Genomic DNA, 23,587 nt, shown 5'->3' with positions numbered 1-23,587 from the left:
AGTGGGTTAACTGCCTTGCTCAGGGGCAGAATGACAGATTTTTACCTTATCAGCTCAGGGATTCGATCTGGCAACCTTTCAGTTACTGGCCCAATGCTCTAACCACTAGGCTACCTAAAGAGGGCAACACATGATGTAACACATTATATATCATTACTGTCTTCATATATGGCGTTAACCTAGAGAAGCTTTATGAAGGCTGTATCACTAAATGAAGCACTACAAATTCAGTCATGATTAGTGAGATGTTGAAAAGCACATTTGGAGCACAATTTCCGATGACTTTTATTTTGAAAACCCATGTCCTTAAATGGATTTATAGACTGTTTCAAATGTAGACGTTCCACTGGTACGTGCCCGAGGCCCAGCGATGTTAGTGTTAATGAGAGCAGCAGAGAAACCAACAGCAATCCTTTGGCCATTGAAACCTGGATTTTTTTCTCAATTCATCAGTCCTCGAAGTCCTTGCATTCTCTCTCCTCAGCTTCTTCTCAAAACTCATTGGAGGAGAAGGTCTGAGGGGAGGGACTTTAGATATTCTCCTCCAATACAGTTGAGGAGGTGAGGAGAGAGGATGCGAGATAATCGAGGGAAGATGAATTGAGAAAGGATAGGCCTCAGTGACTAAAGTACTGGCCACTGGTCTCATTGAGGACATGTGTTTTCCAAAATAAAAGTCCTCCAGACAAATTGTAGGCTTTCCCTATGTCATGTCCAAGGAGGCTGTCATCTCGCTTGTGTGATGCTCCTGGTGTTTCTTCAGCAATTTGGGTACATGGAACCCTTTCCCACACAGGCTACAGACATACGGCTTCTCCCCTGTATGGAGCCTCATGTGCACCTTCAGACTCCCCGGTGTGGTGAACCCCTTATCACAGACAGTACAAGGGTACGGCCTCTCTTTAGTGTGCGTGATCTGGTGCACTCTCAGGTTCCCAGACTGGGCGAAACGGGTCCCGCATGTAGTGCAGACGTACGGTTTCTCTCCAGTGTGTGTTCTCTGGTGGCTTTGAAGGTCACCAGCCCGTACGAACGTCCGGCCGCAGTACGAGCAGCAGAACCTCTTCTCAAGGTTCTTCAAGTGCGTCCTTGCATGCGTCTGCAGCTTCTCTACATCTGTGAAGCTCTTACCACAGTCGCAGATGTGGTAGAGGACCTCTTCCATGTGTAACTTCTTGAGCTTGTGTTTTTTCAGGCACTGGGATCTTGCGAAGCGTTGTCCGCAGATGGAGCACTGATGCGGTTTCTCCTTGGTGTGGGTCAGTAGGTGGGTGTTGAGGTTCCCTCTGATCGTGAAGCCCTTCCCGCAGTAGGAGCAGTGGTGGAGGTTCTCTCCTGTGTGGATCAGACGATGAACCTTGAGGGTTCTGAAGTGGGAGAACATCTTGCCACACTCATCACAGTGGTATGGTTTCTCCTTACGGTGGGTCTGTCTGTGCTTCCTATACTCCAACAGGTGGGCGAAACTCTCCGGGCACATGGAGCAGTGGTATGGTTTCTCTCCTGTATGTACTCGCTGGTGGATCTTGAGGTGCCGTAGCAAGGTGAAGGTCTTCCCACACGGATGGCAGACGTGCTTGGTTTTCTCTCCGGTGTGGATGGTCATGTGTCTCCTCAGGTCGTCGGGTCGTAAGAAACACTTCCCGCAAACAGAGCACTGATGTGGTTTCTCTCCGCTGTGAATCAGCGCATGTCTGTTCAGCCGCGTCTTTGTGAGGAACCTCTTTCCGCACTCGGAGCAGTGGTGCAGCTTCTCAGAGCTGTCCGTGTCAGATCTGGCACCCTCTCCTGTTTCAATGACAACATTATAGGGGTTAGAGATGCTGCTAGGAGAGGAGAGAACAGCATCAGTAAAATACTATAGCGACCTTAACTCAACACCTAGCAACCTCGTCAAGAGGTTCAGATCACTGTTGGGTTGACAGTCTCCTGGACCCAGTTTGCATCCTGGTCGGAGATACACCCCAAATTTGCTACAATACCATGTACCTGTACCCATAGAGATCCTACTCATTTACTAGAGGGGCTGTGTTGTAAACCCTCAAAGTTCCATAATGGTCTGAAAATGGCAGCCATCTTGGTCAGAGAGAAATCCAACCCTGTCTAATTGGAATGAATGGCAGTAGGTGATGCATTTCCTGCTTTAACTGACGCAGGAAAATAAAAGGCATGCGATGTATCAGAAATTGGGTAATAGAAATAGTCTACCTAAAAATATTGGTCATTTAATTATAAATACAGTTTATACAGGTTTTATACACATTTTCCGATATAATTAGCCTCTAAAATATATGTAAACAAACCATAATGTCTCAATGTGTGTTCTCTTGGAAAAGCAGTGAGTGTTACTATACGATACAATATCAGTACTTGTTGCATTTACAACGTGTCTAAGTCCTGTCAACAACTGATTTCAGCCAGTGTATGGCTGTGGATTGACTGCATTGTTTTAATGGAATGTTGGCAGTTATTTTTTTTTAAACTGTCTGGATAGCTAGCTAACAAACAAACAGTGGAGATCATCTTCAAATTCATTGTTTTACACAATAGTGTACCTGTGCCACAGTCAATAAAATAGTTTAACATCAGGGTATGGGGTGTTTCTCTCACCTTTGTGAACCACCTGGTGTCGTCTCAGGTCATAGGATCGCAGGAAGGCCTTCCCGCAAACGGAACACTGGTGGGGTTTCTCTCCGCTGTGGGTCATCATGTGTATCTTCAAGCTGCTGGCTGCAGTGAACCTCTTGCCGCACTGGGAGCAGAGGTACGGTCTCTCCGGGTCAGGGTCCTCTAGGCTGTCTGGGTCAGAGCTGGCAACCTCTCCTGTTTCAATGGCAACATTACAGGGGTTAAACACTTGTTTTCTATTTTATATGCTATACTATGCATCGGTATCTAAAAAGGTAGAAAGGGAAGTTGACTTCTCCTAAATGTATATTCTGATCTGAGTTGGTCCTACCCACACCTTCCTCCTCCTCTTAGATGTACCTTCTGATCAGCGATTACTGGGATATTCAAGTCTGGGCTCTGGCTGGACCACTCAAGGACATTCAGAGACTTGTCTTGAAGCCACTCCTATGTTGTCTTGGCTCTGTGCTTAAGGTCGTTGTCCTGTTGGAAGGCGATCCTTCGCCTCAGTCTGAGGTCCTGACCGCTCTGGAGCAGGTTTTCATCAAGGATCTCTCTGTACTTTGCTCCATTCATCTTTTCCTCGATCCTGACTAGTCTTCCAGTCCCGGCCGCTGAAAAACATCCCCACAGCATGATGCTGCCACCACCATGCTTCACCATAGGGATGGTGCCAGGTTTCCTCCAGACGTGACGCTTGGCATTCATGCCAAAGAGTTCAATCTTAGTTTCATCAGACCAGATAATCTTGTTTCTTATGGTCTGAGTCCTTTAGGTGCCTTTTGGCTGTCATGTGCCTTTTACTGAGAAGTGGCTTCTGTCTGGCCACTCTATCATAAAGGCCTGATTGGTGGAGTGCTGCAGAGATGGTTGTCCTTGTGGAAGGTTCTCCCATCTCCACAGAGGAACTCTGGAGCTCTGTCAGAGTGACCATCGGGTTTTTGGTCACCTCCCTGACCAAGGCCCTTGTCCCCCGATTGCTCAGTTTGGCCGGGCGGCCAGCTCTAGGAAACCCTTCCCTATATCTGTGTCGTGACACAGTCCTGTCTCGGAGCTCTAAGGACCATTCCTTTGACCTCATGACTTGGTTTTTGCTCTGACATGCACTATCAACTGGGGGATCTTATATAGACAGTTGTGTGCCTTTCCAAATCATGTCCAATCAATTTAATTTACCACAGGTGGACTCCAATCAAGTTGTAGAAACATCAAGGATGATCAATGGATACAGGATGCACCTGAGCTCAATTTCGAGTCTCCTAGCAAAGGGTCTCTGTGTTTTAATTTTTAATACATTTGCAAACATTTCTGAAAACCTGTTTTCTCTTCGTCATTATGGGGTGTTGTGTGTAGATTGATGAGGATTTTTTATTTGTTTAATCTATTTTAGAATAAAGCTGTAGCGTAACAAAATGTGGGAAAAGTCAAGGGGTCTGAATACTTTGCGTATGCACTGTATGTAGGTAAGTAGCCTTCCACAAGCCTTGGCTTGTACAAGCCAGAACGGCTCATAGGACAGGAGGGATCTCCTGTTTCTGAAGCGTGAGGCAGAGGCAGGAGATTATGTCGTTTTATGTATATTTTATGTATATCATGTATTTTATTTGTTGCGTTTTATTTCCTGTTTGGAGCCCAGGAAGACGGGCTATTGGGGATCCCAATAAATGCTACTAAATACTACATGACTTATTCTGAGGCCTGGACCAGGCTGCATGTAGCTGGTTTGAAAATTATTTAAAAGGACAACCAGTCATATGAATTTGGCACACCTTTTAGTCAGTTACATTTCTATGGCAGTGAATCCTTCAGAACTAACCTGCTCCCGGACAGGCCAACTCTCTCCTGAATGAATCCTTCAGAACTAACCTGCTCCCGGGCAGGCCAACTCTATCCTGAATGAATCCTTCAGAACTAACCTGCTCCTGGGCAGGCCAACTCTATCCTGAATGAATCCTTCAGAACTAACCTGCTCCTGGACAGGCCAACTCTCTCCTGAATGAATCCTTCAGAACTAACCTGCTCCTGGGCAGGCCAACTCTATCCTGAATGAATCCTTCAGAACTAACCTGCTCCCGGGCAGGCCAACTCTATCCTGAATGAATCCTTCAGAACCAACCTGCTCCCGGACAGGCCAACTCTATCCTGAATGAATCATTCAGAACTAACCTGCTCCTGGGCAGGCCAACTCTATCCTGAATGAATCCTTCAGAACTAACCTGCTCCTGGACAGGCCAACTCTATCCTGAATGAATCCTTCAGAACTAACCTGCTCCTGGACAGGCCAACTCTATCCTGAATGAATCCTTCAGAACTAACCTGCTCCTGGACAGGCCAACTCTATCCTGAATGAATCCTTCAGAACTAACCTGCTCCTGGACAGGCCAACTCTATCCTGAATGAATCCTTCAGAACTAACCTGCTCCTGGGCAGGCCAACTCTATCCTGAATGAATCCTTCAGAACTAACCTGCTCCCGGGCAGGCCAACTCTATCCTGAATGAATCCTTCAGAACTAACCTGCTCCTGGGCAGGCCAACTCTATCCTGAATGAATCCTTCAGAACTAACCTGCTCCTGGACAGGCCAACTCTATCCTGAATGAATCCTTCAGAACTAACCTGTTCCCGGGCAGGCCAACTCTATCCTGAATGAATCCTTCAGAACTAACCTGCTCCTGGGCAGGCCAACTCTATCCTGAATGAATCCTTCAGAACTAACCTGCTCCTGGGCAGGCCAACTCTATCCTGAGTGAATCCTTCAGAACTAACCTGCTCCTGGACAGGCCAACTCTATCCTGAATGAATCCTTCAGAACTAACCTGCTCCTGGGCAGGCCAACTCTATCCTGAGTGAATCCTTCAGAACTAACCTGCTCCCGGGCAGGCCAACTCTATCCTGAATGAATCCTTCAGAACTAACCTGTTCCCGGGCAGGCCAACTCTATCCTGAATGAATCCCTCAGAACCAACTCTATCCTGAATGAATCCTTCAGAACTAACCTGCTCCTGAATGAATCCTTCAGAACCAACCTGCTCCTGGACAGGCCAACTCTATCCTGAATGAATCCTTCAGAACTAACCTGCTCCTGGACAGGCCAACTATCCTGAATGAATCCTTCAGAACTAACCTGCTCCTGGGCAGGCCAACTCTATCCTGAATGAATCCTTCAGAACTAACCTGCTCCTGGACAGGCCAACTCTATCCTGAATGAATCCTTCAGAACTAACCTGCTCCTGGACAGGCCAACTCTATCCTGAGTGAATCCTTCAGAACTAACCTGCTCCCGGGCAGGCCAACTCTATCCTGAATGAATAGTCTGAACCGCGAGTTGAGCACCAATGAAATCAGAATCCCTCCCTCTTGCAGAGAGTGCATCATCATCACCTTCATTTGAGGAAGAAGACTGATTGAATATGTTATTAATTACATGTTTGTGTGATAGGTATTTTTACAATTTAAAAATACCTATCGCATTATTTATTAATGACAGAATGCATTTAGAAACTAAAATAAACATTTATTATTATGATAGTTATTTTAACAATAAGAATAAACACAGCAAAGTAAAACAATGAAGAAGATACTTCTAAAAGCTTATTTCACACCTCAGCCTGCTGAATCTGTAAAATAACTTTTCCTTCATTATGATTTTCGTCTCAAATTTTAACATGGCACTGATTTGCCCACGGATTGACGTTTCAGCATTGTCTCAATGAAGAATTCGACAAGCCATCTACGCCTGCTGGAGTTAGCGTCAGGCACGTAAGAAATATCCGCCGTCGTAGTACGAATGAAGCCTGAGCTGGTATGTGAAGCCTGAGCTGGGATGTGAAGCTAACTGAAGCCCGGCTAGCTTTAGAAAACCCAGAGTAGCTTGCCTCGTAGGATACCCCTCAGAACACAGTGTGTATTTACTGATGGTGTTAAATCAGGTTCTGGACATAACAAAGGGTTTCCCGGAGGGATCCATTCTTGGTCCGTTTTTTTTTTCTCTCACTATCTTAAAATGGTATCTTTCACCTGTATGCAGATGACACTGTGGTGTATGCTGTTGCCTCCGCAGCTGACCAGGCTCTGTCAGAGCTTCAATCTGTCTTCATTGCTCTGCAGAAAGCCTTTGTTGAACTGAAACTTAATGCAGGTAAAACCAAGTATATGTACATTTTCCAAATCACAAAAAAATGATATCTGATGATTTATGCATACGTACTTTGGATGGTGCACTCACTGATCGTGTCGCCGCCTATACATGTCTGTCCATCTGGATGGATGAAAAGCGATCTTTTCAAAAAGTATGTTTATGAATTAGTGAAGAAATTAAGAATATTAAAAAAATATATATATATATATATATATTTTAAATCGGCTTCTTCTATAGGAACTGGTCCTGTCTTTCATTAAATAGCAGAAAACAAATCATTTAGTCAACATTCATTCCAGGTATATTGACTATGGCGGATATCGTCTATCTGAATGCAGCTGCCACTATATAGAAGTCATTGGATGTGGTTTATCATGATGCGTTGCGATTTATTACGGCCGATAGGTTCAGCACACATTGCATTTTGTATCAGAATGCAGGCTGGCCCACCTTGAAGTCTCGTAGATCGATGCATTGTGCTCTTTTTGTCTATAAAAAAGGCCTATTGCATACATTTCCACCATACCTTACCTCATTGTTAACCTATAGATGTACGGGCTACCGGACCCGGGCTCAGAGATGGCTACTCTCTGGAGATGCCTTCGATCTCCCCTGAGTTGGGTAGATCTGCTTTTAGTTTTTTTGCACTTCAGTGTGGAATGATCTACAATGCACTTTAAAATTGTAGGAATTGGTGCCTCTAGGGCCTTTCAGACGGTTGATAGGGGGGACCCTCTAGGGCCTTTCAGACGGTTGTTAGGGGGACCCTCTAGGGCCTTTCAGACGGTTGTTAGGGGGACCCTCTAGGGCCTTTCAGACGGTTGTTAGGGGGACCCTCTAGGGCCTTTCAGACGGTTGTTAGGGGGACCCTCTAGGGCCTTTCAGACGGTTGTTAGGGGGACCCTCTAGGGCCTTTCAGACGGTTGTTAGGGGGACCCTCTAGGGCCTTTCAGACGGTTGATAGGGGGACCCTCTAGGGCCTTTCAGACGGTTGATAGGGGGACCCTCTAGGGCCTTTCAGACGGTTGTTAGGGGGACCCTCTAGGGCCTTTCAGACGGTTGTTAGGGGGACCCTCTAGGGCCTTTCAGACGGTTGTTAGGGGGACCCTCTAGGGCCTTTCAGACGGTTGTTAGGGGGACCCTCTAGGGCCTTTCAGACGGTTGATAGGGGGACCCTCTAGGGCCTTTCAGACGGTTGTTAGGGGGACCCTCTAGGGCCTTTCAGACGGTTGTTAGGGGGACCCTCTAGGGCCTTTCAGACGGTTGTTAGGGGGACCCTCTAGGGCCTTTCAGACGGTTGTTAGGGGGACCCTCTAGGGCCTTTCAGACGGTTGTTAGGGGGACCCTCTAGGGCCTTTCAGACGGTTGTTAGGGGGACCCTCTAGGGCCTTTCAGACGGTTGTTAGGGGGACCCTCTAGGGCCTTTCAGACGGTTGTTAGGGGGACCCTCTAGGGCCTTTCAGACGGTTGTTAGGGGGACCCTCTAGGGCCTTTCAGACGGTTGTTAGGGGGACCCTCTAGGGCCTTTCAGACGGTTGTTAGGGGGACCCTCTAGGGCCTTTCAGACGGTTGTTAGGGGGACCCTCTAGGGCCTTTCAGACGGTTGTTAGGGGGACCCTCTAGGGCCTTTCAGACGGTTGATAGGGGGACCCTCTAGGGCCTTTCAGACGGTTGTTAGGGGGGACCCTCTAGGGCCTTTCAGACGGTTGTTAGGGGGACCCTCTAGGGCCTTTCAGACGGTTGTTAGGGGGACCCTCTAGGGCCTTTCAGACGGTTGTTAGGGGGACCCTCTAGGGCCTTTCAGACGGTTGTTAGGGGGACCCTCTAGGGCCTTTCAGACGGTTGTTAGGGGGACCCTCTAGGGCCTTTCAGACGGTTGTTAGGGGGACCCTCTAGGGCCTTTCAGACGGTTGTTAGGGGACCGTTTTACTGAATGTGTCTGTTATTTATAATTTTGTTTTGCTTTTCGTGTATTGTTGTGTATATGAATGGGTAGTTTAATGTGTTGAAATAAAATCACATTTTATTTGTCACATACACATGGTTAGCAGATGTCAATGCGAGTGTAGCGAAATGCTTGTGCTTTTAGTTACGGCAGTGCAGAAACATCTAACAAGTAATCTAACAAATTCACAACGACTACCTTATACACACACAATGTAAGGGGATGGAATAAGAATATGTGCATATAAATATATGGATGCGTGATGGCCGTGCGACATAGGCAAGATGCAATAGATGGTATAAAATACAGTATATACATATGAGATGAGTATGTAGGATATGTAAACATGATTAAAGTGGCATTATTTAAAGTGACTAGTGATAACATTATTAAATCCATTTATTAAAGTGGTCAGTGATTTGAGTCTGTATGTTGGCAGCAGCCTCTCTCTGTTAGTGATTACTGTTTAACAGTCTGATGGCCTTGAGATAGAAGCTGTTTTTCAGTCTCTCAGTCCCAGCTTTGATGTACCTGTACTGACCTCGCCTTCTGGATGATAGCGGGGTGAACAGGCAGTGGCTCAGGTGGTTGTTGTCCTTGATGATCTTTTTGGCCTTCCTGTGACATCGGGTGCTGTAGGTGTCCTGGAGGGCAGGTAGTTTGCCCCCGGTGATGCGTTGTGCAGACCGCACTACCCTCTGGAGAGCCTTGCGGTTGAGGGTGGTGTAGTAGCCGTACCAGGTGGTGATACAGCCCGACAGGATGCTCTCGATTGTGCATCTGTAAAAGTTTGTGGGGGTTTTAGGTGACAAGCCAAATTTCTTCAGCCTCCTGAGGTTGAAGAGGCGCTGTTGTGCCTTCTTCACCATGCTGTCTGTGTGGGTGGACCATTTCAGATTGTCCGTGATGTGTACGCAGTGGAACTTAACTTTCCACCTTCTCCACTGCAGTCCCGTCAATATGGAAAGGGGGGTGCTCCCTCTGCTGTTTCCTGAAGTACACGATCATCTCCTTTGTTTTGTTGACATTGAGTGGGAGGTTATTTTCCTGACATCACACTCCGAGGGCCCTCACCTCCTCCCTGTAGGCTGTCTCGTCATTGTTGGTAATCAAGCCTACCACTATAGTGTCGTCTGCAAACTTGATGATTGAGTTGGAGGCGTGCATGGCCACGCAGTCATGGGTGAACAGGGAGTACAGGAGAGGGCTGAGAACGCACCCTTGTGGGGCCCCAGTGTTGAGGATCAGCGGGGTGGAGATGTTGTTTCCTACCTTTACCACCTGGGGGCGGCCCGTCAGAAAGTCTAGGACCCAGTTGCACAGGGCGGGGTCGAGACCCAGGGTCTCAAGCTTAATGATGAGTTTGGAGGGTACTATGGTGTTGAATGCTGAGCTGTAGTCAATTAACAGCATTCTTACATAGGTATTACTCTTGTCCAGATGGGATAGTGCAGTGTGATGGCGATTGCATCGTCTGTGGACCTATTGGGGCGGTAAGCAAATTGGAGTGGTTCTAGGGTATCAGGTAGGGTGGAGGTGATATGATCCTTGGCTAGTCTCTCAAAGCACTTCATGATGACAGAGGTGAGTGCTACGGGGCGAGAGTCATTTAGTTCAGTTACCTTAGCTTTCTTGGGAACAGGAACAATGGTGGCCATCATGAAATGTGTGGGTACAGCACATTGCATATGAATGTGTATATGAATGTGTAGTTGAATGTGTTTATTGTATATTAATGTGTATATGAATGTGTTTATTGTATATGAATGTGTAGTTGAATGTGTAGTTGAATGTGTTTATTGTATATTAATGTGTATATGAATGTGTAGTTGAATGTGTTTATTGTATATTAATGTGTATATGAGTGGGTAGTTTAATGTGTTTATTGTATATTAATGTGTATATTAATGTGTTTATTGTATATGAATGTGTAGTTGAATGTGTTTATTGTATATTAATGTGTATATGAATGGGTAGTTGAATGTGTTTATTGTATATTAATGTGTATATGAAAGTGTAGTTGAATGTGTTTATTGTATATTAATGTGTATATGAATGGATAGTTGAATGTGTTTATTGTATATTAATGTGTATATGAGTGGGTAGTTTAATGTGTTTAAATAAATACCTGGCTTGGTCCTATCCACACCTTCCTCCTCCTCTTCATGCTTCTTCTCTCTGTCCCGCTCCTCCTCCTCCTCTCTTTTAACAATAACAAGCCCTGTAAAACATCAAACCAATAAGACTGGAACACAATGTTCATTAAAACACTTTATAATAGATCTTCACATAATAATAATAACATAATAATAGTAGTATTAGTAGTAGTAGTACTAATAATAAAAATAGTAATAGTATTAATAATATGAATAATATGATTAATAATTATAGTATTAATAATAATAATAGCATCAATAATATGAATAATTTGATTAATAATTATAGTATTAATAATAATAATAATAGTATTAATAATAGTACATGAATATGAATAATAATAATACTAGTAAAATAGTACTAATAGTGATAGTATTAATAACAGTAGTAATAATAATAAGAACAGTAGTAATACTAATAATAATAGCAGTAGTAATAATAACAGTAATCGTATTATTAATACAAATAATAATAATAATAACAATAATAGTAATAATAGTAGTAATAATAATAACAGTACTAATCGTATTAATAATAATAATAATAATAACAGTAATAATAGTATCAATAATAATAGTAATAATAGTAATAGTAATACTAATAACAGTAATAATAGTATTAATAATAGTAACAATAATAGTAATAGTATTAATAATAGTAATAATAGTAGTAATAGTAATAATAATAATAGTAATAATAGTATTAATAATAATAATAACAGTACTAATAATAGTATTAATAATAATAGTAATAATAGTAGCAATAGTAATAATAATAACAGTAATAATAGTATTAATAATAATAATAATAATAACAGTAATAGTATCAATAATAATAGTAATAATAGTAATAGTAATACCAGTAATAATAGTATTAATAATAATAGTAATAGTAATACTAATAACAGTAATAATAGTAATAGTAGTACTAATAACAGTAATAATAGTATTGATAATAATAGTAATAGTAATACTAACAGTAATAATAGTATTAATAATAATAGTAATAGTAATACTAATAACAGTAATAACAGTATTAATAATAATAGTAATAGTAATACTAATAACAGTAATAATAATAATAGTAATAGTAATACTAATAACAGTAATAATAATAATAGTAATAGTAATACTAATAACAGTAATAATAGTAATAGTAATAGTAATAACAGTATTAATAATAATAGTAATAGTAATAATAGTATTAATAATAATAGTAATAGTAATACTAATAACAGTAATAATAGTATCAATAATAATAATAACAGTAATAATAGTAATAATAATAATAGTAATAATAGTATTAATAATAATAATAATAATAGTAGTATTAATAATATGAATAATAGCAGTAGTAATAATAACAGTAATGGTATTATCAATAAAAATAGTAATAATAATAATAATAATAACAGTAATAACAGTACTAATAATAGTATGAATAATAATAATAGTAATAGTAGTAGTAATAGTAATAATAATAACAGTACTAATAACAGTATGAATAATAATAATAATAGTAATAACAGTACTAATAATAGTACAAATAATAAGTATATGAATAATAATAGTAGTAATAATGATAATAGTAATAATAATAATAACAGTAATAATAGTATTAATAGTAATAATAATAATAGGCTTTATTCTATTCTCTTTCTATTGTAATGTGTTACCTGGGTTAGCCGCACCTCTTTCTCCCTGGTCCTCCTCTTCTTCCATATCTACTTGAACAACATCAAAACAGGGGCTTAGGGGTTATTTTTGGACTACACATGCTGTGTGTGCCACACTAGACAATAGTAGACATGGGTTCAATTCGAATTTAAAATCAGTCTGTGCTTGATTGAAATCAATATGTGCCTGGTCCATTTGAACCAACGGAATAGTCTCAAAGGTGACCATCACCCCGCTTAACTTGGTGACACTTCAGGTAGGCTCAAGCAAACACTGAAAGTATTTGAACGTTTTTAAATACTATTAGAACCTAGATCTGGACTGTAAGGACTATGATGTAACCAAAATGCTGGTGTAGCCAACCTGGACTCACCGGAGTCAATGCCATTATCTTCCTCCTCCCCGCCTTCCTCCTCCTCCTCCTCCTCGATTTCTCTCTCCTCCTCCTCCTCTTTGACAATCACATTGAGTTCCAGTGTTTGACTGCAGTCTTCCAGCTTCACTGATGCCATCTCTGGACCCTGTTGTGAGCTTGTCTGGGCTGCAACACTGCAGCCAGAACCCAGTTAAGACATGGTATGAACATGGCAGCCCAGACATGGTATGAACACGGCAGCCAGAACCCAGTTCAGACATGGTATGAACACGGCAGCCAGAACCCAGTTCAGACATGGTATGAACACTGCAGCCAGAACCCAGTTCAGACATGGTATGAACACGGCAGCCAGAACCCAGTTCAGACATGGTATGAACACGGCAGCCAGAACCCAGTTCAGACATGGTATGAACACGGCAGCCAGAACCCAGTTCAGACATGGTATGAACACGGCAGCCAGAACCCAGTTCAGACATGGTATGAACACGGCAGCCAGAACCCAGTTCAGACATGGTATGAACACGGCAGCCAGAACCCAGTTCAGACATGGTATGAACACGGCAGCCAGAACCCAGTTCAGACATGGTATGAACACGGCAGCCAGAACCCAGTTCAGACATGGTATGAACACGGCAGCCAGAACCCAGTTCAGACATGGTATGAAGTGGACTGGATGCTTTTTTTCTATTTAAAAAAAAAAGTGTCTGAATCAAAAAGCTAAAATCTAAGTGTTGTTCAGAAATGAAATAAACAAACAGAAAAACATATATAATATACATACACACTACTGTTCAAAAGTTTGGGGTCACTTAGAAATTTACTTGTTTTTTGAAAGAAAAGCCATTTTTTTTATCCATTAAAATTGATCAGAAATACAGTGTAGACATTGTTAATGTTGTAAATGACTGTTGTAGCTGGAAACGGCTGATTTGTAATGGAATATCTACATAGGCGTACAGAGGCCCATTATCAGCAACCATCACTCCTGTGTTCCCTTGGAACGCTGTGTTAGCTAATCCAAGTTTATAATTTTAAAAAGGCTAATTGAGAATTAGAAAACCCTTTTGCAATTATGCTAGCACAGCTGAAAACGGTCATGCTATTTAAAGAAGCAATAAAACTGGCCTTCTTTAGACTAGTTGAGTATCTGGAGCATCAGGATTTGTGGGTTCGATTACAGGCTCAAAATGACCAGAAACAAAGAACTTTCTTCTGAAACTCGTCAGTCTATTCTTGTTCTGAGAAATGAAGGCTATTCCATGTGAGAAATTGCCAAGAAACTGAAGATCTTGTACAACACTGTGTACTACTCCTTTCACAGAACAGCACAAACTGGCCCTAACCAAAATAGAAAGAGGAGTGGGAGGCCTCGGTGCACAACTGAGCAAGAGGACAAGTACATTAGTGTGTCTAGTTTGAGAAACAGACGCCTCACAAGTCCTCAACTGGCAGCTTCATTAAATAGTACCAGCAAAACACCAGTCTCAACGTCAACAGTGAAGAGGCGACTCCGGGATGCTGGCCTTCTAGGCAGAGTTGCAAAGAAAAAGCCATATCTCAGACTGACCAATAAAAATAAAAGATTAAGATGGGCAAAAGAACACAGACACTGGACAGAGGAAGATTGGAAAAAAGGTGTTATGGACAGACAAATCTAAGTTTGAGATATTCGGATCACAAAGGAGAACATTCGTGAGACGCAGAAAAATTAAAAGATGCTGGAGGAGTTCTTGACGCCATCTGTCAAGCATGGTGGAGGCAATGTGATGGTCTGGGGGTGCTTTGGTAGTGGTAAAGTGGGAGATTTGTAAAAGGGATCTTTAAGAAGGAAGGTTATCACTCAATTTTGCAACGCCATGCCATACCCTGTGGATGGAGCTTAATTGTAGCCAATTTCCTCCTACAACAGGACAATGACACAAAGCACAGCTCCAAACTATGCAATAACTATTTAGGGAAGAAGCAGTCAGCTGGTATTCTGTCTATAATGGAGTGGCCAGCACAGTCACCGGATCTCAACCCTATTGAGCTGTTGTGGGAGCAGTTTGACCGTATGGTACATATTTTTTTTATTTTTTATTATTTCACCTTTATTTAACCAGGTAGGCAAGTTGAGAACAAGTTCTCATTTACAATTGCGACCTGGCCAAGATAAAGCAAAGCAGTTCGACACATACAACAACACAGAGTTACACATGGAGTAAAACAAACATACAGTCAATAATACAGTAGAAAAATAAGTCTATATACAATGTGAGCAAGTGAGGTGAGATAAGGGAGGCGAAGGCAAAAAAAGGCCATGGTGGCGAAGTAAATACAATATAGCAAGTAAAACACTGGAATGGTTGATTTGCAGTGGAAGAATGTGCAAAGTAGAGATAGAAATAATGGGGTGCAAAGGAGCAAAATAAATAAATAAATACAGTAGGGAAAGAGGTAGTTGTTTGGGCTAAATTATAGATGGGCTATGTACAGGTGCAGTAATCTGTGAGCTGCTCTGACAGCTGGTGCTTAAAGCTAGTGAGGGAGATAAGTGTTTCCAGTTTCAGAGATTTTTGTAGTTCGTTCCATTCATTGGCAGCAGAGAACTGGAAGGAGAGGCGGCCAAAGGAAGAATTGGTTTTGGGGGTGACCAGAGAGATATACCTGCTGGAGCGTGTGCTACAGGTGGGTGCTGCTATGGTGACCAGCCAGCTGAAATAAGGGGGGACTTTACCTAGCAGGGTCTTGTAGTGCCCAACATAAGAAGTGCCCATCAAGCCAATCCAACTTGTGGGAGGTGCTTCAGGAAGCATGGAGTGAAATCTCTTCAGATTACCTCAACAAATTGACAACTAGAATGCCAAAGGCCTGCAAGGCTGTAATTGCTGCGAATTGAGGATTCTTTGATGAAAGCAAAGTTTGAAGGACACAATTATTATTTCAATTAAAAAACATTATTTATAACCTTGTCAACATCTTGACTATATTTCCTATTCATTTTGCAACTAATTTCATGTATGTTTTCATGGAAAACAAGGACATTTCTAAGTGACTCCACATTTTTCAACGGTAGTATAGTATATATACACACACATACTGACTAGGTATCCTCTTTCCCTTATATTTGTCACGGTGTGAGGAGTCCGTTCTCTTGCTGTGCAACAAGCGCTACAGTAAAATAATAAGGGGCAGTTAACTAATCAGCACTTTTTTTACACAGTACCATACTGTTACTCAGATATACATTCATTTTGAGTCCTCACCTATGTAATGGCTTGTATCGATAACGACCCTGAGTAAAAAACACACAAAAAAACATGACAGATGGACACCACAACAACCGCTGCAGCCCGAAAAACTGACACTATTCAACAGCTGCAATCTACCACATTACCGATTGACAATAAACGTTTACTGTAATGCTCAACTGTTGGCTATCGTTTAAATTACCTGAAATCGCTGGTATTTTACTGATAAACTGGGAGGAGGGTTGCGAATCGGTCGGTGTGATGGCAGACGGCTGCGCTTACATGACGCTCGTGAACATGACGCCCTTTCCCATCCTGCGCGCAGGCTGTGTATCTTCAACCTAGTGCGCAGGCGGAAGTTTACAGTACTGGCTCATCCGATTCTCCATGCTCAGAGTCTAATCAAACAATAAAAGACCAGGGATTTCAGGTAATCTGTCGTGTTTTGATTATAATAATTTAAACTATAACCAGACGCTGAAACTTACAGTTAACGTTTATTGTCGGTCGGCGATGTGGTAGATGTTGAACAGTGTGGTGGTAGACAGAAACGGTTACCGTCCGTTGGGCTGTCACGGTTGTTGTTCTGGCCAGGAACGTTATCGATAATAATCCATTACAGTTTAAGGGAGGAACTCCATGTGAATGAATTATTTCAGAGTGAAAACACTATACGTAGAAAGCCTACATTTTTTCCGCGCGGTCGTACATTACATCACCATTTAACTGATATACAAACATTGTGATTAGTGAAATGGCCTTTAGCTTATTGCTTAGCTACAGCGCTCTCCCTGGCATGATAGTCGGTTCCTCCCATTGTGATTTATATTTTATTGTTTTATATATTATTTTAATTTCCTGAACAAATCTAGAGTTGAGGTTTTACATGTATTATTTTCCTTTCTTATTAAAGCATCCGCCTCTAGCATACCATGACTGAACCGAGTCCGGCACAGAAAAGCTCACAGCCAGATCAAGAGATAGCGTCAGTGAAGCTGGAGGACTGCAGTCAAACACTGGAGCTCAATGTGATTGTCAAAGAAGAGGAAGAGGAGGATGAGAGAAGAACCAAGGAAGAGAACGGGGGAGTAGAACAGGAGAGGGAAGAGGAACAGGAGAGGGAAGATGGTAACATTGCCTCGGGTGAGTCTAAGATGCCTACACCTGCCACTGGGTTACATCTAGACCTGGATCCTGACTCTCAGTTCCATTACAGAAGACATTGGACGAAGGCGTCTTCTGTACAGGGGGGAGTTTTGTTAAGAGTCCATACGCTCAATCTGAACATTAACACAAGTCACTTGCGGTACGGTTTTGGAAGGATAAGGACCGTTTAATAATTTTCAAAAGAACAAAAGGTTAAATTGATACACACCTTGACAGGGTTCGTGTTCCCATACGGCCATATCTTCAAGTTACAGCGCTTGTTTATGGGAAACAGACGGAATACAAGAGGCGACCACCTGTGCCAATTAGCTGTCTAACATGCTCCGAACACCTGTGCCAATTAGCTGTCTAGCATGCTCCGAACACCTGTGCCAATTAGCTGTCTAGCATGCTCCGAACACCTGTGCCAATTAGCTGTCTAGCATGCTCCGACCACCTGTGCCAATTAGCTGTCTAGCATGCTCCGACCACCTGTGCCAATTAGCTGTCTAGCATGCTCCGAACACCTGTGCCAATTAGCTGTCTAGCATGCTCCGAACACCTGTGCCAATTAGCTGTCTAGCATGCTCCGACCACCTGTGCCAATTAGCTGTCTAGCATGCTCCGACCACCTGTGCCAATTAGCTGTCTAGTATGCTCTGACCACCTGTGTGTAAGTGTAACTCGGGAAGAGTAGTGGAAGTGTAGTTTAGTAGGATGGAGGCTCCATAGCTGTATGGATCTGTTACTGCTACAGTGTAGTTTAGTAGTATGAAGGCCCCATAGCTGTATGGATCTGTTACTGCTACAGTGTAGTTTAGTAGGATGGAGGCCCCATAGCTGTATGGATCTGTAACTGCTACAGTGTAGTTTAGTAGGATGGAGGCTCCATAGCTGTATGGATCTGTTACTGCTACAGTGTAGTTTAGTAGGATGGAGGCTCATTAGCTGTATGGATCTGTAACTGCTACAGTGTAGTTTGGTCGGATGGAGGCTCCATAGCTGTATGGATCTGTAACTGCTACAGTGTAGTTTAGTAGGATGGAGGCTCCATAGCTGTATGGATCTGTAACTGCTACAGTGTAGTTTAGTAGGATGGAGGCTCCATAGCTGTATGGATCTGTTACTGCTACAGTGTAGTTTAGTAGGATGGAGGCTCATTAGCTGTATGGATCTGTAACTGCAACAGTGTAGTTTGGACGGATGGAGGCTCCATAGCTGTATGGATCTGTTACTGCTACAGTGTAGTTTAGTAGTATGAAGGCCCCATAGCTGTATGGATCTGTAACTGCTACAGTGTAGTTTAGTAGGATGGAGGCTCCATAGTTGTATGGATCTGTAACTGCTACAGTGTAGTTTGGTCGGATGGAGGCTCCATAGCTGTATGGATCTGTAACTGCTACAGTGTAGTTTAGTAGGATGGAGGCTCCATAGCTGTATGGATCTGTAACTGCTACAGTGTAGTTTAGTAGGATGGAGGCTCCATAGCTGTATGGATCTGTAACTGCTACAGTGTAGTTTAGTAGGATGGAGGCTCCATAGCTGTATGGATCTGTAACTGCTACAGTGTAGTTTAGTAGGATGGAGGCTCCATAGCTGTATGGATCTGTAACTGCTACAGTGTACAGTTGTGGCCAAAAGTTTTGAGAATGACACAAATATTAATTTCCACAAAGTTTGCTGCTTCAGTGTCTTTAGATATTTCTGTCAGATGTTACTATGGAATACTGAAGTATAATTACAAGCATTTCATAAGTCTCAAAGGCTTTTATTGACAATGACATGAAGTCAATATTTGCAGTGTTGACCCTTCTTTTTCAAGACCTCTGCAATCCGCACTGGCATGCTGTCAATTAACATCTGGGCCTCATTCTGACTGATGGCAGCCCATTCTTGCATAATCAATGCTTGGAGTTTGTCAGAATTTGTGGGGTTTTGTTTGTCCACCCGCCCCTTGAGGATTGACCGCAAGTTCTCAATGCGATTAAGGTCTGGGGAGTTTCCTGGCCATGGACCCAAAATATCAATATTTTGTTCCCCGAGCAACTTAGTTATCGCTTTTACCTTATGGCAAGGTAGTCCATCATGCTGGAAAAAGCATTTTCGTCACCAAACTGTTCCTGGATGGTTGGGAGAAGTTGCTCTCGGAGGATGTGTTGGTACCATTTTTTATTCATGGCTGTGTCCTTAGGCAAAATTGTGAGTGAGCCCACTCCCTTGACTGAGAAGCAACCCCACACATGAATGGTCTCAGGATGCTTTACTGTTGACATGACACAGGACTAATGGTAGCGCTCACCCTGTCTTCTCCGGACAAGCTTTTTTCCGGATGCCACAAACAATCGGAAAGGGGATTCATCAGAGAAAATGACTTTACCCCAGTCCTCAGCAGTCCAATCCCTGTACCTTTTGCAGAATATCAGTCTGTCCCTGATGTTTTTCCTGGAGAGAAGTGGCTTCTTTGCTGCCCTTCTTGACACCAGGCCATCCTCCAAAAGTCTTCGCCTCACTGTGCGTGCAGATGCACTCACACCTGCCTGCTGCCATTCCTGAGTAAGCTCTGTACTGGTGGTGCCCCGATCCTGCAGCTGAATCAACTTTAGGAGACGGTCCTGGCGCTTGCTGGACTTTCTTGGGCGCCCTGAAGCCTTCTTCACAACAATTGAACCGCTCTCCTTTAAGTTCTTGATGATCCGATAAATGTTTGATTTAGGTGCAATCTTACTGGCAGCAATATCCTTGCCTGTGAAGCCCTTTTTGTGCAAAGCAATGATGACGGCACGTGTTTCCTTGCAGGTAACCATGGTTGACAGGAAGAACAATGATTCCAAGTACCACCATCCTTTTGAAGCTCCCAGTCTGTTATTCGAACTCAATCAGCATGACAGAGTGATCTCCAGCCTTGTCCTCGTCAACACACACCTGTGTTAACGAGAGAATCACTGACATGATGTCAACTGGTCCTTTTGTGGCAGGGCTGAAATGCAGTGGAAATGTTTTTGGGGGATTCAGTTCATTTGCATGGCAAAGAGGGACTTTGCAATTAATTGCAATTCATCTGATCTCTGTTCATAACATGGAGTTTATGCAAATTGCCATCATACAAACTGAGGCAGCAGACTTTGTGAAAATTAATATTTGTGTCATTCTCAAAACTTTTGGCCACGACTGTAGTTTAGTAGGATGGAGGCTACATAGCTGTATGGATCTATTACTGCTACAGTGTAGTTTAGTAGTATGAAGGCCCCATAACTGTATGGATCTGTAACTGCTACAGTGTAGTTTAGTAGGATGGAGGCTCCCTAGCTGTATGGATCTGTAACTGCTACAGTGTAGTTTATAGGATGGAGGCTCCATAGCTGCATGGATCTGTAACTGCTACAGTGTAGTTTATAGGATGGAGGCTCCATAGCTGTATGGATCTGCTACAGTGTAGTTTAGTAGGATGGAGGCTCCATAGCTGTATGGATCTGTAACTGCTACAGTGTAGTTTAGTAGTGTGAAGGCTCCATAGCTGTATGGATCTGTAACTGCTACAGTATTTGAAGGATTCTTTCCCGCCGATGAAAGATGAGGGCCATTTATTTTGAAAGCCTTATCTCAAGCGATGATTATTGATGTTTCTAAACGTTAAAACACAGCGTCGGGACTGTAGTTCACACGAGCCAGTCGCTGGCGAAGCTAATGGCTGAAAACTGTAGGGAGAAGGCAGAATGCTGCCTAGAGTTATAGAGAGCAAGGTTACATCCGAATAGGAGTTTTAGGTTGCTAGGTTACATTCTAATAGGAGTTTTAGGTTGCATCTTAATAGGAGTTTTAGGTTGCTAGGTTACATCCTAATAGGAGTTTTAGGTTGCTAGGTTACATCCTAATAGGAGTTTTAGGTTGCTAGGTTACATCCTAATAGGAGTTTTAGGTTGCTAGGTTACATCCTAATAGGAGTTTTAAGTTGCTAGCTTACATCTTAATAGGAGTTTTTAGGTTGCTAGGATACATCCTAATAGGAGTTTTAGGTTAACTCCTAATATGAGTTTTTAGGTTGCTAGGTTACATCCTAATAGTTTTTAGAGAGGCAGTTTAAATCCTAATATGAGTTTTTAGAGAGCTAGGTTACATCCTAATAGGAGTTTTAGAGTGATAGGTTACATCCTAATCTAGTTAAATATATAACAAATAATTTAAAACATTCAAATCCCTCAGCGTTTGGTTGAGCCTGCCTGGGGTGTCAGATAGCCAGGGGAGTGGGGTGGCACTTTTGGGACTATCCCGTTTGGTTCAATTGCTCCAGGCAAGCTCGATCAAGCACAGATAAAGCATTTGAATTATTTCAAATACTATTTGAACCCAGGTCTGCTATATTTCAGAGTATTGCACAGCATGTAGTGCACTATATAGGGAATAGTGTGTCATTCCGGACACAGACCATATGTGTGATGTTGATCTTGTTCCAGTAGATATGGAAGAAGAGGATCAGAAAGGAGGAGGAGATCTGGCTAACCCAGGTAATAAAGTACACTAGCCAGGGAATAGAATAGAGGAGGAGGAGATCTGGCTAACCCAGGTAATAAAGTACACTAGCCAGGGAATAGAATAGATGAGGAGGAGATCTGGCTAACCCAGGTAATAAAGTACACTAGCCACTATAGAATAGATGAGGAGGAGATCTGGCTAACCCAGGTAATAAAGTACACTAGCCAGGGAATAGAATAGAGGAGGAGGAGATCTGGCTAACCCAGGTAATAAAGTACACTAGCCACTATAGAATAGAGGAGGAGGAGATCTGGCTAACCCAGGTAATAAAGTACACTAGCCACTATAGAATAGAGGAGGAGATCTGGCTAACCCAGGTAATAAAGTACACTAGCCACTATAGAATAGAGGAGGAGGAGATCTGGCTAACCCAGGTAATAAAGTACACTCGCCAGGGAATAGAATAGATGAGGAGGAGATCTGGCTAACCCAGGTAATAAAGTACACTAGCCACTATAGAATAGATGAGGAGGAGATCTGGCTAACCCAGGTAATAAAGTACACTAGCCAGGGAATAGATGAGGAGGAGATCTGGCTAACCCAGGTAATAAAGTACACTAGCCACTATAGAATAGATGAGGAGGAGATCTGGCTAACACAGGTAATAAAGTACATTAGCCACTATAGAATAGATGAGGAGGAGATCTGGCTAACCCAGGTAATAAAGTACACTAGCCACTATAGAATAGATGAGTAGGAGATCTGGCTAACCCAGGTAATAAAGTACACTAGCCAGGGAATAGAATAGATGAGGAGGAGATCTGGCTAACCCAGGTAATAAAGTACACTAGCCACTATAGAATAGAGGAGGAGGGGATCTGGCTAACCCAGGTAATAAAGTACACTAGCCACTATAGAATAGATGAGGAGGAGATCTGGCTAACCCAGGTAATAAAGTACACTAGCCACTATAGAATAGATGAGGAGGAGACCTGGCTAACCCAGGTAATAAAGTACACTAGCCACTATAGAGTAGATGAGGAGGAGATCTGGCTAACCCAGGTAATAGAGTACACTAGCCAGGGAATAGAATAGATGAGGAGGAGATCTGGCTAACCCAGGTAATAAAGTATACTAGCCACTATAGAATAGATGAGGAGGAGATCTGGCTAACCCAGGTAATAAAGTACACTAGCCAGGGAATAGAATAGATGAGGAGGAGATCTGGCTAACCCATGTAATAAAGTACACTAGCCAGGGAATAGATGAGGAGGAGATCTGGCTAACCCAGGTAATAAAGTACACTAGCCAGGGAATAGAATAGATGAGGAGGAGATCTGGCTAACCCAGGTAATAAAGTACACTAGCCACTATAGAATAGATGAGGAGGAGATCTGGCTAACCCAGGTAATAAAGTACACTAGCCACTATAGAATAGATGAGGAGGAGACCTGGCTAACCCAGGTAATAAAGTACACTAGCCACTATAGAATAGATGAGGAGGAGATCTGGCTAACCCAGGTAATAAAGTACACTAGCCAGGGAATAGAATAGATGAGGAGGAGATCTGGCTAACCCAGGTAATAAAGTACACTAGCCACTATAGAATAGATGAGGAGGAGATCTGGCTAACCCAGGTAATAAAGTACACTAGCCAGGGAATAGAATAGATGAGGAGGAGATCTGGCTAACCCAGGTAATAAAGTACACTAGCCAGGGAATAGAATAGATGAGGAGGAGATCTGGCTAACCCAGGTAATAAAGTACACTAGCCACTATAGAATAGATGAGGAGGAGATCTGGCTAACCCAGGTAATAAAG

General features: G+C 42.7%; 1 protein-coding gene across 1 annotated transcript in view; it reads right to left on the bottom strand.

Moving 5' to 3' along the window:
• Positions 1-703: 703 nt before the first annotated feature.
• The window catches only part of LOC120023697 (zinc finger protein 585B-like), a 58,252-nt gene continuing 35,368 nt past the window's right edge, over positions 704-23,587 (bottom strand). Inside the window, exons 4-5 of the mRNA XM_038967759.1 lie at positions 2,611-2,712; positions 704-1,788 (exon numbers count right to left, since the gene is read on the bottom strand). Of these exons, the coding sequence (XP_038823687.1) occupies positions 704-1,788; positions 2,611-2,712 (1,187 nt within the window). The remainder of the gene's footprint in view (positions 1,789-2,610; positions 2,713-23,587) is intronic.

The sequence above is a fragment of the Salvelinus namaycush genome, chromosome 2 (assembly GCF_016432855.1).
Source record: "Salvelinus namaycush isolate Seneca chromosome 2, SaNama_1.0, whole genome shotgun sequence".
NCBI classification, from domain to species: domain Eukaryota; kingdom Metazoa; phylum Chordata; class Actinopteri; order Salmoniformes; family Salmonidae; genus Salvelinus; species Salvelinus namaycush.
Note: the sequence above shows the minus strand (reverse complement) of the source record. Positions and strands in the feature narration are given on the sequence as shown.